The following is a 14,575-nucleotide window of genomic DNA, read 5'->3' on the forward strand; positions in this document are numbered from 1 at the left end:
AGTCACAAAACTACACAGCATCTTAATACTGACAGGAAGTCATGCTAACAGCCACACACTTAAGGTCTCCATCATTATCTCAATGCACTGCCCGTCTCAAGCCATGGCGCAACGCGTCCTCTAGAGGGCGCAGTAGTACCATTCTTAACTGTGATTCTTCTTCGTTGGTGCGCTTGCCATGTTTGCGGAAGCTGGGTTGCAACAGCTAACTCAAGGCTTGTCATCTTTTCTGTGAATGTTGTATCCGCTTTTGTCTTGAGGTTCAAAATGAATCTACCAAAGGGACCAGACTCTCTGTGTTTCGACAAGGATGTCTTTATGAAGGTGAGGATATGTTAACGTTGCATTTGTTTAAGAGCTAACGTTAGCTTATGTGGCCATACTAGTTAGCATTAAGCTAGCTAGATGTCGATAGTCGTTGATGCTCATTTTTCTTGAAACACTTGTTTATAATACATATTTTGGCACAAGAAAGTGTTTAATATTCATTTCACATTCATACCTATTGCTGTTATGTTCAACCGGCAAACGTTACTGGTCACGACTACAACTTCATATTCTCTGTCTGTGTCTCTGCCACCCCTTCGCTTGATTATGTGTCAGTGCTGGGGATGCCACTGTATCCATCTCTGACAACCCTCTCTCTCTCTCTTTCTCTGTCTGCAGGATGACTTTGACGTTGACCAGTTTGTGGCTGAGTGTCGGAAGCAGGTCCAGCTGGAGGAGATGAGAGAGGACCTGGAGCTCTACTACAAGCTGCTGAAAACGGCCATGGTGGAGCTCATCAATAAGGACTATGCTGACTTCGTTAACCTCTCCACCAACCTGGTCAGTTGTTATTAACATTGCCAAGTATCAGCTTTTGTGGTGGTAAATGTTTGAACTTAAGGATCCTCATGCCCAATAAGAGACAGAGACAGGCATTAGAAACAAGTGTCCCAGTCCCAGTCAATGTTGTATACTCTGTAGTGATTGAGCTGTAAGGCATTGTAATTAGTAGATATGAGTTTCTTAGTTTATGCAGCATGCTCACTATCTTTTCATTAATTTTAAGCAGAAAATGCTAAACCTTTGCTGGTTTGAGCCATTAAAAGACAGACACAGATGCCAAAATAACTACAGAGCAGTAAATAACTGTGTTGAAGTTAAGTGAAGTGATTGAGTGTTCATTTCCTACCGCATTTCCTAGTCGTGTGACCATTTACTGTTTTTAATATTACATCTGCTCCCTTGTCTCAGGTGGGGATGGACAAAGCCCTGAATCAGCTTTCTGTGCCTTTAGGACAGTTACGAGAGGAGGTTATGGTATGTGATCTGAAGAAATATACTGTAAGCGTTGATTCATTTCTGCAAAAGAGTGTTTACAAAGTAATTTATTGCAGAGTCTGCGGTCCTGTGTGAGCGAAGTGATACAAGCTATAGACAACCAGCTGTCCAAACAAGAAGACCTGCAGAAAAAAAAGGTTTAGCTCCTCATCTTCTTATCTGATGTTCTACTGCATTTTGTACACATCCTCAAATATATGTTATGGTCACTTTTACCAGATGATTTATCTGTTTTTGAATGATTTTATAGTCATACTAGTTTTTTAAATGTAGACTATAACATATACTTGTGAAAAAGCAAACCGTTTTCTTTTTTGTAGGACAATCTCCAAACATTCTAATCTTCTTTTCGTTCTGACACTTCATCAGGTGTGCGTACTGAGGCTGATTCAGGTCGTACGCTCAGTGGAGAAGATTGAGAAAATCCTCCACTCCCAAAACTCCAAGGAATCAAGCTCTCTGGAAATCAGCAGGTAGGGAACTGACATTTTCATCCAACTGCTGTGTTGTGAGAATGTGAGAAAGGATGAGTTTCAGTGTATGTGCTGATATAAAGCATTAAGTACACAAATAAAGGTCTGAGTGCATCTGAAATTCAGATTCGCTTAGCCTGGTTGTTGCAGATGCATAATGCTTGTGACTCTGTCCTCTTTCTATATGTCTGTTTGTATGACTTTCTACCTCTCTGTACATACACAGCCCCCTGTTAGCAGGTCAGATCCTGGAGAGAATTGCTACAGAATTCAACCAGCTACAGTTCCACGCTGTGCAGAGCAAAGGCATGCCCCTACTGGACAAAGTCAGACCTGTAAGTGTTAATGGGTCAATCTATCAGAGAGCTGATAAATCAAGAGCCACTCACTTAGTCAATCAGTTTGTCTGACTCGCTGCTCTTCTTGCAATCCATCATAATTACCAGACAAAGATAGTCAGTGTCTGGGCAGTGCTTCTAATAAGTGCTAAAGGAGCTTCCCTGATGATTAAACAAAAATCCCATCAATGCTGCCATCTCCACACACTATACAGAAAGTACTTTCAGAATATTTTACCCTATTTCATGTCTTCTACCAGCGTATTGCAGGGATTACATCAATGCTGCAGCAGTCTCTGGAGGGCCTGTTAATTGAAGGTCTGCAGACGTCAAATGTGGACATGGTGCGTCACTGCCTGAGGACGTACGCCACCATAGACAAGACACGGGACGCTGAAGCTCTGGTGGGACAGGTGCTGGTCAAACCTTACATGGACCAGGTAAACATGCTGCACATGGTCGAAGATTTAAGTGAATTCAGGCTTCTAGGGTTGCTTAATGACGGGGTTGCATTTCCATAGAAACCACTCGTGTTAATGCACAGCAATAATGAGTTTGTAATTAATATGACATCACATATTTCGGTGTGAATAAGAATTCCAGCAACAACAAAAAAGAATATTCTACCTTAATAGATGAATAATCAGCTAAAAATCTGTTCTCCTGTCCTTTTAGGTGATAGTTGAGGAAGTGGTGAAGTCAAGTCCAGGTGGCCTGCAGCTGATGTACACTAGACTGTTGGAGTTTGTTCCTCACCACTGTAGACTGCTTAGAGAGGTGACTGGAGGAGCCATATCCAGGTATTATTGTTATCACTGAGCCATATCCATTCAAAGCATTTGTGTAGTTCTTTGTTGTGCTTTGAACCCCCGAGCCTCTATTAGAAAAGCAAATTGTTTGCTTTTATCTGTTGAGCGGTTGCATTCAGCGTATTGACCAGGCCCTGTGATCCTCTGATTTTGATATTTATTTATTTTGCTTAAAATAAATGAATACAATTTACATGCCACTTTCTGTCCCAGTGTTTTCAAAGATTTTCTAAGATTGTGCACATAAGAGCGCTCAGTGTATAAAGTGCATCATGTTCCCTGTCTTCTCAGTGACAAAGCTGACACGGTGCCAGGTTACGATTTTCTGGTGAACTCTGTGTGGCCGGAGATAATCAAAGCAGTAGAGGAAAGGTTGCCGTACCTCTTCAACCCTGGAAACCCCGACATATTCTTTGAGGTACAGCCACATTGACAGTGTTGGCGAAAGATTGACATGTTATGTATGGTCACGGTCACTTAATTATGGATTAGATTTTGTAGTTTCACCCACTTGCGTTGATTTCTGTCCCATATTAATTGTCTTCTCTAGCGCTACAGCCTGAGTATGGACTTTGTGCGGAGGTTTGAGCGACAGTGCAGCTCGCAGGCCAGTGTAAAGAGGCTAAGAGTTCACCCATCGTACACCAGTTTCCACAACAAATGGAACCTGCCTGTCTACTTTCAGCTACGGTAGATATTACCTTTATGCACGCTACACTTTACGTAATATATATAGAATACAGAGAACATGTCTCACATCTCTTTCCAGACTGTGTGTCTCTTTCTTACTCATTGGTTGAAGACAGAAAGTCTCACTTATTTTAAGGACAGTTTTGCTAATGTTATCTAAGCTTGATATTTATATTTAGAATATAACTCATACATATACACTTGTTTCAGTGACATCATATTTTGCTTGTAGTGGATAATAGGTACAGTTTAATCTATGTTTAATATATAAAGTCAGATGTTGGTGAAATTCTGCACCGCTTGTAGTTTGAGGAATTGTCAGGTCTTGCTTAAGGGACAATAGAGACAAGCTTTTATAAAAATAACAGCCCGTCAGCATTTTTACAAGCTAAAGACAAGTTAGCAGATTCTCACAACTTGGACAAAGCCTAGAAGTCTGGAAAATTGCTTATCACTGAGAGTTTCAAGCATAATGATGACAAGATGCAAAATGTATATTGAGAACGTGTGTCAGCATATTGCTGAACATATCCCAAAAACGTGATGCTGGACCTTGACTGAAAGGCCATTGATCTGTGTGGAAAAAGTAGTTGGTCAACCTCCTTCTGTCCCTGCTGACATGCTCACACACTGTAAAACACACAGCACGCAGGCTTCGTTCTCGCACGTCAAGACAAAGATTAGGGCTTCTGTCCTCATTTTGCAATACAAACCTCCACAGTTCTGGGAAGTGGAAAATTTCCACTGTTGTTGATGAACTCCTATCAGAGCTGATGCAAGAAAGTAGCTGATAACACACACTGATAACACACATTGTTTTGTCCTTCCCCGACTATATGTTTTACCTTGTTTTTCAGGTACAAGGAAATAGCAGGACGCCTGGAGAACGCTATAAGTGATGGATTAGAGGCAGCACCAGGTAGAAATTTACTCTCCTGTCATACACTGATCTGCCACAACATAAAAACCAGGAGAAGTAAATAACATTGACCATCTTGTGACAATCCAATGTCCTGCTGGAAAACTTTTGGATCTGGCATTCGTGTGGTTGTTCCTTAAACATGTTCCCTGATGAGTCAGAACTGTTTTGGAGGCACAAGGGAGACCTTGACAATATTATCATAATGTTATGCCTGATCGTTGTATGTACGCCAGTGTGTACCCAGTACTTGCAGTAACTGTGTGTTTATGTTTCTGTCCATGTCCAGCTGGCAGTTCATACCACCTGCAGGCATCCGAGGTGTTGTGGTCATGTTTAGTGCGATGTTGGTCCGACAAGGTCTATCTGTCACCTCTTGCTCATCGCTTCTGGAAGCTTACGTTGCAGCTCTACTCACGATACGCCAAGTTTCTTGATGAGGTAAACGAGAAAAGAACTCATTCTTTCAAAATCTTTTAGAGCAGCAACAAGCCAGGGTATCCATATCCAAATGAATAGCCCCAGATCATTACTTGATCTTTTTCCTCATCATGATCTTGGTGTCACTACAGGTGCTTACTAAGACTCCGTCACCTGAGATGAATAAAGAGCCAACCAGGCCTCTGCCGAGTTCAGCCTCCTCCACGTCCAGTCGAACGTCACTGGACGAGGCAGGAAGTGAAAGCGGGAGCCCTGCCTCGCTGTCCACAAAACAGCTGGTTTACATTGCAGCGGATATCCAAAAGCTGCAGGAGCAGGTGAACACAGCTAAATAAATATATCTGCAATCCCATGTAGTTCCAACAGAGGGACTCGCTCTGAGACTTCTTAATGTTCTTAAATGTTTTAGTTTTCTATTTTCCTCTATTGTTTCTACCCAACAATCGCCTTTCTTTTAGATCCCAGAGTTGTCAGAGATGGTCAGACAGCGGTTAGAAGCCATAGGATTTAAAAACTTTGCTGTTGTGGACGGTACGTTGTCACTTCCTTTGCAGTGTTTTCTGCCATTCCTTAATTCGTTGTTTCTTTGCTTTCCATCGACAACTTTACCACATTAGGTATCGGACTGTATGTACACTTTCATTTAACAAGTGCTCTCTTTTATATCAGATGCCCTAGCAGACTCTAAGGCCTGCCTGTCCAGCAGCATTCCCACTCTGAACTCCAGGATGACCCAGCATCTGACTGAACGCAGCTGCCGCTTCCTCAAAAGTGCCTCTGAGGTTCCACGACTCTACCGCAGGACTAATAAAGTAAGTGAAGTTGCAAACGAGCATACAAGTGTTTCTCCTGTATTTCATCATGTTATGTTATGTTCTTTTATATCACGTCTTGGAGTAGCTCGGGGGGACTGTTTGTCTGATACAGAAGAATTGGTGCACTGGAGTTTATGTTTCTGATGAAAATGCCATGATTAAAGACTTACTTATGACTGAAATGCACTTACTCTTTCTAATGATAAAAAGAAGGGATGATGCATGACATTCATCTGAATTTTGTTCCTTTATATGGAGTATTTTTTTCACTGTTAGCTCTAACCATCAGGTTTAGTACTCTCTTAACAGATTTCTAACCAAAACTTTTTGTAGCAATGGCAGAAAAGTCTATATTGGCATTCTGACTCACTGAAAACTAATAAACAAGGATGTCTCAGTCAAGTTATCCCCCCTTAACGTGCTCCAAGTCATCCTGAGTATCTGCTGGCACCATTCTGTAGTCATATTTCCTTTATGGAGTTACCCAGTGTGCAGTTAGTCGAAAACCATAGAGAACATTTGTGGTCTTCCCTCACAATTGATTTAACATACTAAATACTGACTACTAACTCAGTTTAGGTTTTTACATCAGGCTGGGATAAAGATGCCCCCCCCCCCCCCCAAACAGAAAAGCTTTCTTTGCTTTTCTTTTCAGAAGGAGAAACTCGCCTACTTTTAAATATTAGGACAATACCTGGATAGGAAGAGGTTTATGGATAGGTGCAAATATTGTAATGAAGGTGGTTGAAGGATTGGAAGAGGGAAGCTCTGTTTGCATGTATGGAAAACTGAAAAAAATTCTGCTGTATTTGTAAATGGGAATCCAAGTGCAATAGTCACTTCACAGCTTCCGGAGGAAGGATTTGTCTGACCACAACCAACCAGTCAGAGGTCCAATAATAGGACTTCCATACAGAGGGGACAGTGAAACTGTTTACTAGACATGTATTCCTAATGTGTGCACGTATACATCCTTGCAGCAAGGTGAGCGATTAACCACAGGATGTTAACAACTGTTTTAATTGAAGACGCATTTAATAAAAGCTCTTTTGGTAGGGCTGACCTCCACATAGCTCTATTAAGAAAATGTAGTCCACAACACGTTGCTTTTGCTTTGATAGTTGATAGCAGTGTAATGACCTTCAAAAGGAAAAGTTTAAGATAAGCAAATATCTAAAAGTGTTTATCTTTGTTTAACATTCTTCTTCCTCCCCATGTAGGATCTGCCAGTGCGTGCATCAGCATACATGGACAATGCCTTACGCCCGTTACATCAGTTGTTGACTGACTCCACAGGGCTCGTCACCCCCCGTACAGCACAAGAGTGGCTGCGAGTTGCACTGTGCGACTGCACACAGAAGTAAGGTTAAAAGACACAACAATGCTGCTGCTGAAGACTTTTAAAATATGGTCTGTGCTTGTGATTCTTAAAGATGGTTTACATTTTATAGTGAAGGAAAGCATTTCTTCTATACCTCTTTCCAGCTGTAGTCCACATAGGTTTGGTACTCCCTTAACAGATTTCTAACCACTAGCCAACAATTTTTATAGCAATGGCAGAAAAGTCCATATTGGCATAGCGACTCACTGAAAACTAATAAACAATGATGTCTCAGTCAAGTTATTCCCCATTAATGTGCTCCAAGTCATCCTGAGTATCTGCTGGTGCCTTTCTTTCGCATTTTCAGGTACTACGAGACCATCTCTGAGGTTCTGAGTTCAGTGAGAAAGATGGAAGAGAGTTTAAAGCGTTTGAAACAAGCCAGAAAGGGTGCAACCACAACTACCACATCTGGAGCGAATGGTGGACTCACAGATGACGGCAAGATTCGTCTTCAGCTGGCACTGGATGTGGAATATTTGGGGGAACAGGTAGGAATAAAAACATAAAGTATATAGACTGTAGATAAGCACGGCTGCTGCTAAGGACTGCTAAGTTATGTTTAAAATGTGTGGGTTGTCACTCCATACTGTTGTGTGTGTGTCTCAGATCCAGAAGATGGGTCTTCAGCCAAATGACATCTCCATGTTCTCCACTCTGCTGGAGCTTGTGAAAGAGGCCCGGGAGCTCGCTGAACATAACCAGTAAAACGTTGACTCCACAGTGACTGAAACCTTTTAACATGCTGCACTCACCTTCACATTTCCCGGAGACTTGTGTGGGAGATGAAAACAATTTGTTCCAGTTGTGTTCTGGAAACAGTTTGCGAAGAATGTAGCAAAAAATCTCAACTGCAGATTCAGAGGAACGGCGCACAAACATTTCATTCAATAGGAAGCTGCCAGAGTTGCATCTGACTAAGCAGAAAAACTACTAATGGATGGGTGGTGGTTATGCTGTAAGCGTTATGAATCAAAGGAACTTCAGGGTACTACTATATGTTCATGAAATGCACTGATATATATGAACTATCATGCAGATCAGACAGTGTGTTGGGCCAGAATATTACATACTTAACAATAGACTTAAATCTAGGTTGCAAAGGGAGATGAAAATGTTAATCCTTAAAATATTTATCTGATTCTTGCTTCATGGTGATGGATTAATACGTCTGTTAATGTGTTGTACATGTTCTAATCAAAGTTGTATAGTATAATATAATATGTTTAACATAATTAACTTGGGAATAAAATGAAGAACTTTGGATACAATTTCGAAGAGCGTCTTTATGTAAAGTTCATTAGTTAGCTACATGTGATTTCACTCAGAAGAACTGCTGACACTTGTTATTGTTCAGTGATATGTACTGTATATCCCTATATTTCTAAAATACTGAACTATTCAGAACGGATTAAGCCACTTGGATGAGTTGTGAAACGTCTAAAAGGAAACTCAAAAAAGTAAAGTAAAACGTTTCTATATTATTTCACACATTAACTCTGATTTCCATTAATATACGGTACATATGTACACTGCCTGGCCAAAAAAAAGTCACCACCTGGATTTAACTAAGCAATCCTATTGGATAATTACTGCATGGGTGATTATCTTTCAGCTGGCAACAAGTTATTTAACCCCAACTGATGCAATGAGTAGCTTCTCAATTCTTAAACAACCATGTCGAAAGACACATCCTGTGGTCCCCCCCCCCCTTTTTTTTTTTTTTTTTTTTTTTTTTTTTTTATGGCGGCGACTTTTTTTTGCCCAGGCAGTATATTTATAAGTAAGATGTAATATTTTCTAGGACCCATCATAAAATCTTTTGCATTTGGCTACATTTAAATAAATTTTTTATAATGTATAATCTGTTGTCATTTGCTTCAGTAGCAAACACCTGTGATTATAAATTGAAATAAAATATATATTCTGGTTATCTCTTGTGGTTCCCAAAATAAACCACTTAACAATCTCTCTGATTTCTCACTCCTGACCTGTTTAGATAATAACTGTTAATTAAATCTAATGTGAAGCAACACAATTGTAATTAATCTGACTCATCTGACTGATGAAAAACTCCCATTTTAGCTATATTTGCGAACAAAACTTTTATTTCAGCAATCACAAATCATAACAAAACAAAAATAGACTCTTAGTTACAATATACAACGTGTTGTCATTCAGAATCACAGACAATGGTGGTTACTGTACCTACTCTAAGGAAAAATACTGTACAGAACTCTGCTATAACATGTTTTTACAGAGAGAAAAACCTAATTAGGATTTAAAAGGTTGCTTGAAAGAAGCTTAAAGTAACATGTTTTCATAAATACTGACACAGGGACCCTCCACGACTCCTGAGTTTGTGATAACGTTGATACTGTTGCTGAAGCTGATAGATCCATCTTCATCACAGTTCATTTCTCATGTACATGTACAATGTGTGACCATTGTTTCAGATGAATAACAAGCCTATGCTCTTAATGACATGTCTGCTGAATGACTTAATTTCATCCCCTGCAGAAAAGTAAGCTGTGTCGATAAAGTATGTTGTAGAGAAATGTGGCTGGCATATTGAACCCTTTTCACATCAGAGGTTTTTGTTAATATATTTTTACAGTGTAGGGTTGGTGATCTTGCCCAGCATGAGGATGGAGTTAGAATCTCCTTCTATAACAGAAAAGAAGAAAGGCCGGTTGATGGACAGTTTCAGAGGGACGCCCTCTTCCTGTGTCTTATCCTGAGGTTCTGCTCCTTCTTCTGACATTTCAAACAGCACCTTGTTAATGGCCTGAGAGGAGACAGAGAGATCTGTTAAAGATACATAAACATACATATACAGTGAGGGGCTTTTCTTTTATTGAGAAATGCTGACCACTCATCCTGTTTACCTTATCTATGGTGAAGGGTTTGGTGTTGCTGAGTCGGCTGAACTCAGCCTGGGAGCCCAACAGTTTCTCCTCAATTTCTGGATTCATGTTGGTCAGGAGGTCGCGCAGGTCAGTCTCAGAGGACATGGAGAACTTTGGAAGTGACAGCTCCAACAGACTGGAAGGGGATGACAGATTTTTAATTTTAAAATAAACAGTTTGTGAACTGAAATGGGATTCTGCAAAAGCCTTTTTTTGCTGTACACTGATTTGACTACCGTCTTTTAAACTAAAGCAGATAAAATAGTGTCTTAAAAGACAAAAGATACCTCAGTTTTCCAGTCTGTCAATGAGCGAGGACGACAGCAGCATTCAAAGGAAATACAAGATCTGGATTCAGTGTCTTTAAAAAGGAAATACTCACCCTTCCTGGAGGCTCTGGTACCAGCCAGACATGACATCAGTGCGCAGCTTTGACTCTATGTCACTGAGGCTGGCCCCTTCATGAGGCAGGACAAGCAACATGTAGGACCGTTTGCTCAGAGACAGCTTCACAACGGTGCACCTTCGCACCTTCAAAATAACAGAACAGCAATATTATGAGTCAACTCAAAGAATTTCACAAACTTAATTTTCCACATGATCATTCAAATGTGTTTCCCATTTTACTGATGCAAACATGAATACACAAATGAGCCCACTAATCTGTATAAAAACACATGTCTTGGGCCAAGATTTACCTTGTCATTCAAGTAGTGGTACAGGCCCGTGTGGGTCATAAGTGGAACCATTACTGTGGTTGTTTCGTCCACACGGAACTCCTGCAAGGAGGTTTTTTCTGGTTGGAAGGCTGTCCTCCAGTTGCCTAAACAGACACAACCAGAGTAGTCAGGAAATGCAGGGCAGTGCATTGGTATTTAAACATTGGTATTTGTAGGTTTTCAGTTTGTTCAAACATCATCTAGGTCAATGTAGGGTTTATTTATCCCAGATACATGGGGTTGATAACAATAAACTGGCTTTGAGTATTTAATTCCTGTTCACACTGTAAACCTAAAATACAAACTCAGACAGACCTTGGAAGTTGAAGGAGGTAATGAACAGAAGGTCACTGCTGGAATTCAGATCTTTGATGATGTTCTTCACCTTCCCGTCTGATGTCTTATCCACAAAGGTGTTCACCAGCTGCTCCGCCTCCTCAGGTTTGGAGAAGTCCACGCCTCGGATGAATGACGTGTCTGAGAAGTCCTGTGTGCCTTGAATAAAGTCCTCGGATAGCTGAGCATCCTGGCGAGCGAAAGCCCAGACCTGGGTAGTGATTTCGTCTTTGGGCCCGTCGTCCACCAGAGAGTTAATGCTCTGCAGGGTCTTGAGAACCTTGTGTCCGTCCACCAAGGACACACAGTCCTCTGGGTCGGTCTCACTACTCAGGCCTAGTAGAAGCTGTAAGGAAAGAAGTGAACAGAGAAAGTTTGCTTCTTTGTAGACAGAAACTACAAGACAAGATCAAATAATCAGATGTATGGTTTAGTACTAACTTTCACAAAACCCATTTTAAATGTTCAGTGAGAGAAAATCAAAAGCAAAGACCTGGAATGAGCTTGCTGTCTTCTTGGAGGCTCCCAGGTAGAAGGTGACAAGGGATCCATAGGTGTTGACAGGAGAGAGGAGGGTGTTGGTGCTTTGCTGCTTGCTGCTTAGAGCCTGGTACATCCTAAGGCCCAAAGAGTTCAACAGCTCTGCCAGGACCGCTGTCCTCTCTGTGATGTTCTGCCGCTGCGAATCCAGTTTTGATATGTCCCTGCTGTCTGGTGTCACGACTTCAATATCAAGGGGGGCCACAGGTAGTGTCTCCAAAGGCTTAACTGTATGGGTCTGCAGGGTCTCACAGCTGACATTCTCCGCAGCGAAAAGATGGAAGGGGTGAACGTAGACCCGGTTGGCTTGGTTTCCTGAGAGCCAGCAGTATAGCAGGAGGACTAGAAGAGGTGACCACAGTCTCTGCATTTTACCTTTGGTTGGTAGTGAGCTTAAAAATTGCTTCCTTCTGGTTGGGAGGGAGACAGATAATTTTAATGTTAATCACCCTCAGTGTATCAGTTTCTGAAACTTCTCCAGTGTCCTGACGATCTCTGAGTTTAAAGTCGTCTACGAAAGCTATATTAGCGTGGCTTTCAGCACAAATCTGGCTGAATCTGGTTTTCAGTCTCAGGCCTGTCAGGATTGGCTGGCAGGAACACTGGGCATAGAGCGCCATGTCACTGATTGATTGATTGCTCTTTGTGTGTTTTCTCAGTGAATGAGAACAGGCATTACCCTCTGCAACAGAGGTCGCATAGATAATGAAGACACAACTGCGTGTGGGTGTTAGTGTGTACGCATATTTTTATGTGTCAGCTCACAGACTAAAATAAGATGGATGTTACATTTGCATATTGTTGTACTCAGATCCGGTTTAAGCAGCCTTCAGACTGGGAGTACAAATCAATTTGCATGCTCAGTTTTTCAAGAAAATGATGAAAATTGATGTATTTGTGTCATAATGACTCACAAATGACCACAAATTTATAGTGAATAATGTTGCACAAGAAAAAATGCAGATAAATGTGGTGTGTTTAAATTTATTATTAAAATGAAAATATATATTCAGGTCAATTATTCACAACTTCATTTAAGTATTTTCGATTTTCTTATTATTATTTTGAAAGATTAACACAGATATCTGAGAAGGAGAATAACTTTAAGTTGAAACAGGACTTCACTTGAACATGCAGAAATGTGGACTGATGGACTCTTGGAGTAGATGAGCAAACACTAGTCCCCCCCCCCCCATGTTTGGACATGTACCACAGGACATGGCCTTGGTCCTTGATCAATAACACTAGTGCACTCAAATGTTCTTATACAAAACCAACAAATCTGCGTAACTGTACAATCTATGACAAAGGTAAAAAAATAAAGAGAGAAAGAAATGAAATTCAAGTACTCCATATGTAGAGGCTTTGCAGTAAATTAACCGTATTATTTAAGCAGACGACCCTCAAATGTTACAAATAATTAAACGTTAAAAAAAAGTTTGTCAAAGCTTTTGTTAGTACCTCTTTTAGACATTCAAAACCTTGCTTTTTTGGTTTTGGAGAATCTAAGGGATTAGTGCTAGTAATTACAGGACTATTATTATGTGACAATGCACTGTCCGGAACAATCAAAAGGCAGTTACTGAGATAAAGTCGAAACTTGCTCTTACCGGGTGGTTCTGCTGCTGCCGCTGATGCTGCTGCTGCAGAGTGTGGCGCTCTATGAGGTCCGGACTCCTCTGCTCCCTTACTTTAACCCAGCCAGCCAGCCAGCTAACCAGCCCCGGTGCTCCCTGGTTACTGATTAACCAAAGCAGCACTGAGTCAGGGGCTCTGCTGCCATGACTCACAGCCCGCTTTGTACTGATGAACTCCTGCTTTAGATAAATAGGTCTGACAGAGAGAGGAAAGAGACCACCCAATGTCCCTCTACATGTTGACTTTAGGAGGATGATGCAAGTGCATCCTGGAGGGGGTGAAAAAGAGGGCTCAGTTTCCACAAAAGAGAAGTAGGAAGCAGAGGGATACGCAGGCGTGTTTGCGTTCAGTGTTGTTTTCACTGTGACTCACTGAAGTATCACCATATCATGGTGTGATGTTTATTTGTAAAGAGGGGATTTTGCTCTGGATAAATTACACATGTTCTTTGTGATTTTTCTCAGCCCAGGGGTCAAACAACTATCAAGTAAACAAATGTCAAATCAGCATCAAAGCAGATTCACTTCAATCGATGCAAGATTAAAAATCAAAGAGAAAAAGTGTCTGATAAGGAGATTTCACTTTATTATTCTGCTATTATTCTTAATTCATTCAATTTCCCATTTTGTTTCTGACATAGATCCATATCCGTCTGATCAGTCTGTTCTTAACATTATTCATTCTACGTTTAATATAAATTGACAATAATGTCAAAGGCGCCTGAACAATAATAGTTTTATATCTTAATGAGGGTGTCATGAATAGGTTCAGAGGTACAAACAAGCCAGCGTGTCGTGAGGAAAGAGCAAACACTTTTCAATTGTTCATATTAATAAAGCAATGTACTCTGGTCCTGTAGCCATATTAAACTATGCATCTGTGATTATAATGAGGAAAATCCTGCTGTCACACCTGATTCAACAGGGCAGGCTACGTTGGATTTTCTCACCAGAAAAAGAATGTGGCGTGTTTTACAGTCCTGATTTTATCTTTAACAAACAGTTACAGTAACAATAGCTGATAACAGAAAGCAAAGGGTCAATAATGAAAAAGTGAAACTTTTATTTAGTTTTTGTATCGATAGCCTACTGTTATTTAGGTATTGCAGCTACATTTATCCATCTTCTCTGTCCTCCTGTCAATGAATTCATCATGATTTGGGTTTTGGTATGTTCATCGTGAAACCAATCTGAACACTGAAAGCACTGAACAATTTTTTATTATTTTTTTTGTCAATCCCT

General features: G+C 40.7%; 2 protein-coding genes across 2 annotated transcripts; one reads left to right on the top strand and one right to left on the bottom strand.

Moving 5' to 3' along the window:
• The first annotated feature begins 157 nt into the window (after positions 1-157).
• cog2 (component of oligomeric golgi complex 2) lies at positions 158-8,891 on the top strand. The gene is made up of 18 exons (XM_084561120.1): positions 158-324; positions 667-828; positions 1,240-1,305; positions 1,383-1,463; positions 1,696-1,799; positions 2,026-2,134; positions 2,398-2,577; positions 2,813-2,937; positions 3,238-3,364; positions 3,497-3,636; positions 4,494-4,555; positions 4,845-4,996; positions 5,128-5,313; positions 5,455-5,527; positions 5,666-5,808; positions 7,032-7,171; positions 7,500-7,683; positions 7,802-8,891. Exons 1-18 carry the CDS (start codon positions 268-270, stop codon positions 7,898-7,900), a joined length of 2,190 nt encoding a protein of 729 aa, XP_084417246.1. The 5' UTR covers positions 158-267; the 3' UTR covers positions 7,901-8,891.
• An 884-nt stretch (positions 8,892-9,775) lies between these two features.
• Positions 9,776-12,311, bottom strand: agt (angiotensinogen). Its single transcript, XM_084562470.1, has 6 exons — positions 11,650-12,311; positions 11,136-11,502; positions 10,800-10,924; positions 10,484-10,632; positions 10,081-10,237; positions 9,776-9,980 (listed from the first exon to the last, which is right to left on the bottom strand). The coding sequence occupies exons 1-6, from the start codon at positions 12,064-12,066 to the stop codon at positions 9,804-9,806; spliced, it is 1,392 nt and encodes a 463-aa protein (XP_084418596.1). The 5' UTR covers positions 12,067-12,311; the 3' UTR covers positions 9,776-9,803.
• Positions 12,312-14,575: the final 2,264 nt, after the last annotated feature.

This window comes from Chelon labrosus, assembly GCF_963514085.1.
Source record: "Chelon labrosus genome assembly, chromosome: 15".
NCBI lineage: Eukaryota > Metazoa > Chordata > Actinopteri > Mugiliformes > Mugilidae > Chelon > Chelon labrosus.

Bases quoted from the DNA above. Each gene is read 5' to 3' on its own strand.
- agt (XM_084562470.1), bottom strand. From the start codon at position 12,066: ATGCAGAGACTGTGGTCACCTCTTCTAGTCCTCCTGCTATACTGCTGG. The intron at 10,925-11,135 runs GTCTGTCTGAGT...GTGTCTGTTTAG, and splicing joins TACCTCCTTCAACTTCCAAG to GCAACTGGAGGACAGCCTTC. The intron at 9,981-10,080 runs GTAAACAGGATG...GTCTCCTCTCAG, and splicing joins AACCCTTCACCATAGATAAG to GCCATTAACAAGGTGCTGTT.
- cog2 (XM_084561120.1), top strand. From the start codon at position 268: ATGAATCTACCAAAGGGACCAGACTCTCTGTGTTTCGACAAGGATGTC. The intron at 3,365-3,496 runs GTACAGCCACAT...TGTCTTCTCTAG, and splicing joins ACCCCGACATATTCTTTGAG to CGCTACAGCCTGAGTATGGA. The intron at 7,684-7,801 runs GTAGGAATAAAA...TGTGTGTCTCAG, and splicing joins TGGAATATTTGGGGGAACAG to ATCCAGAAGATGGGTCTTCA.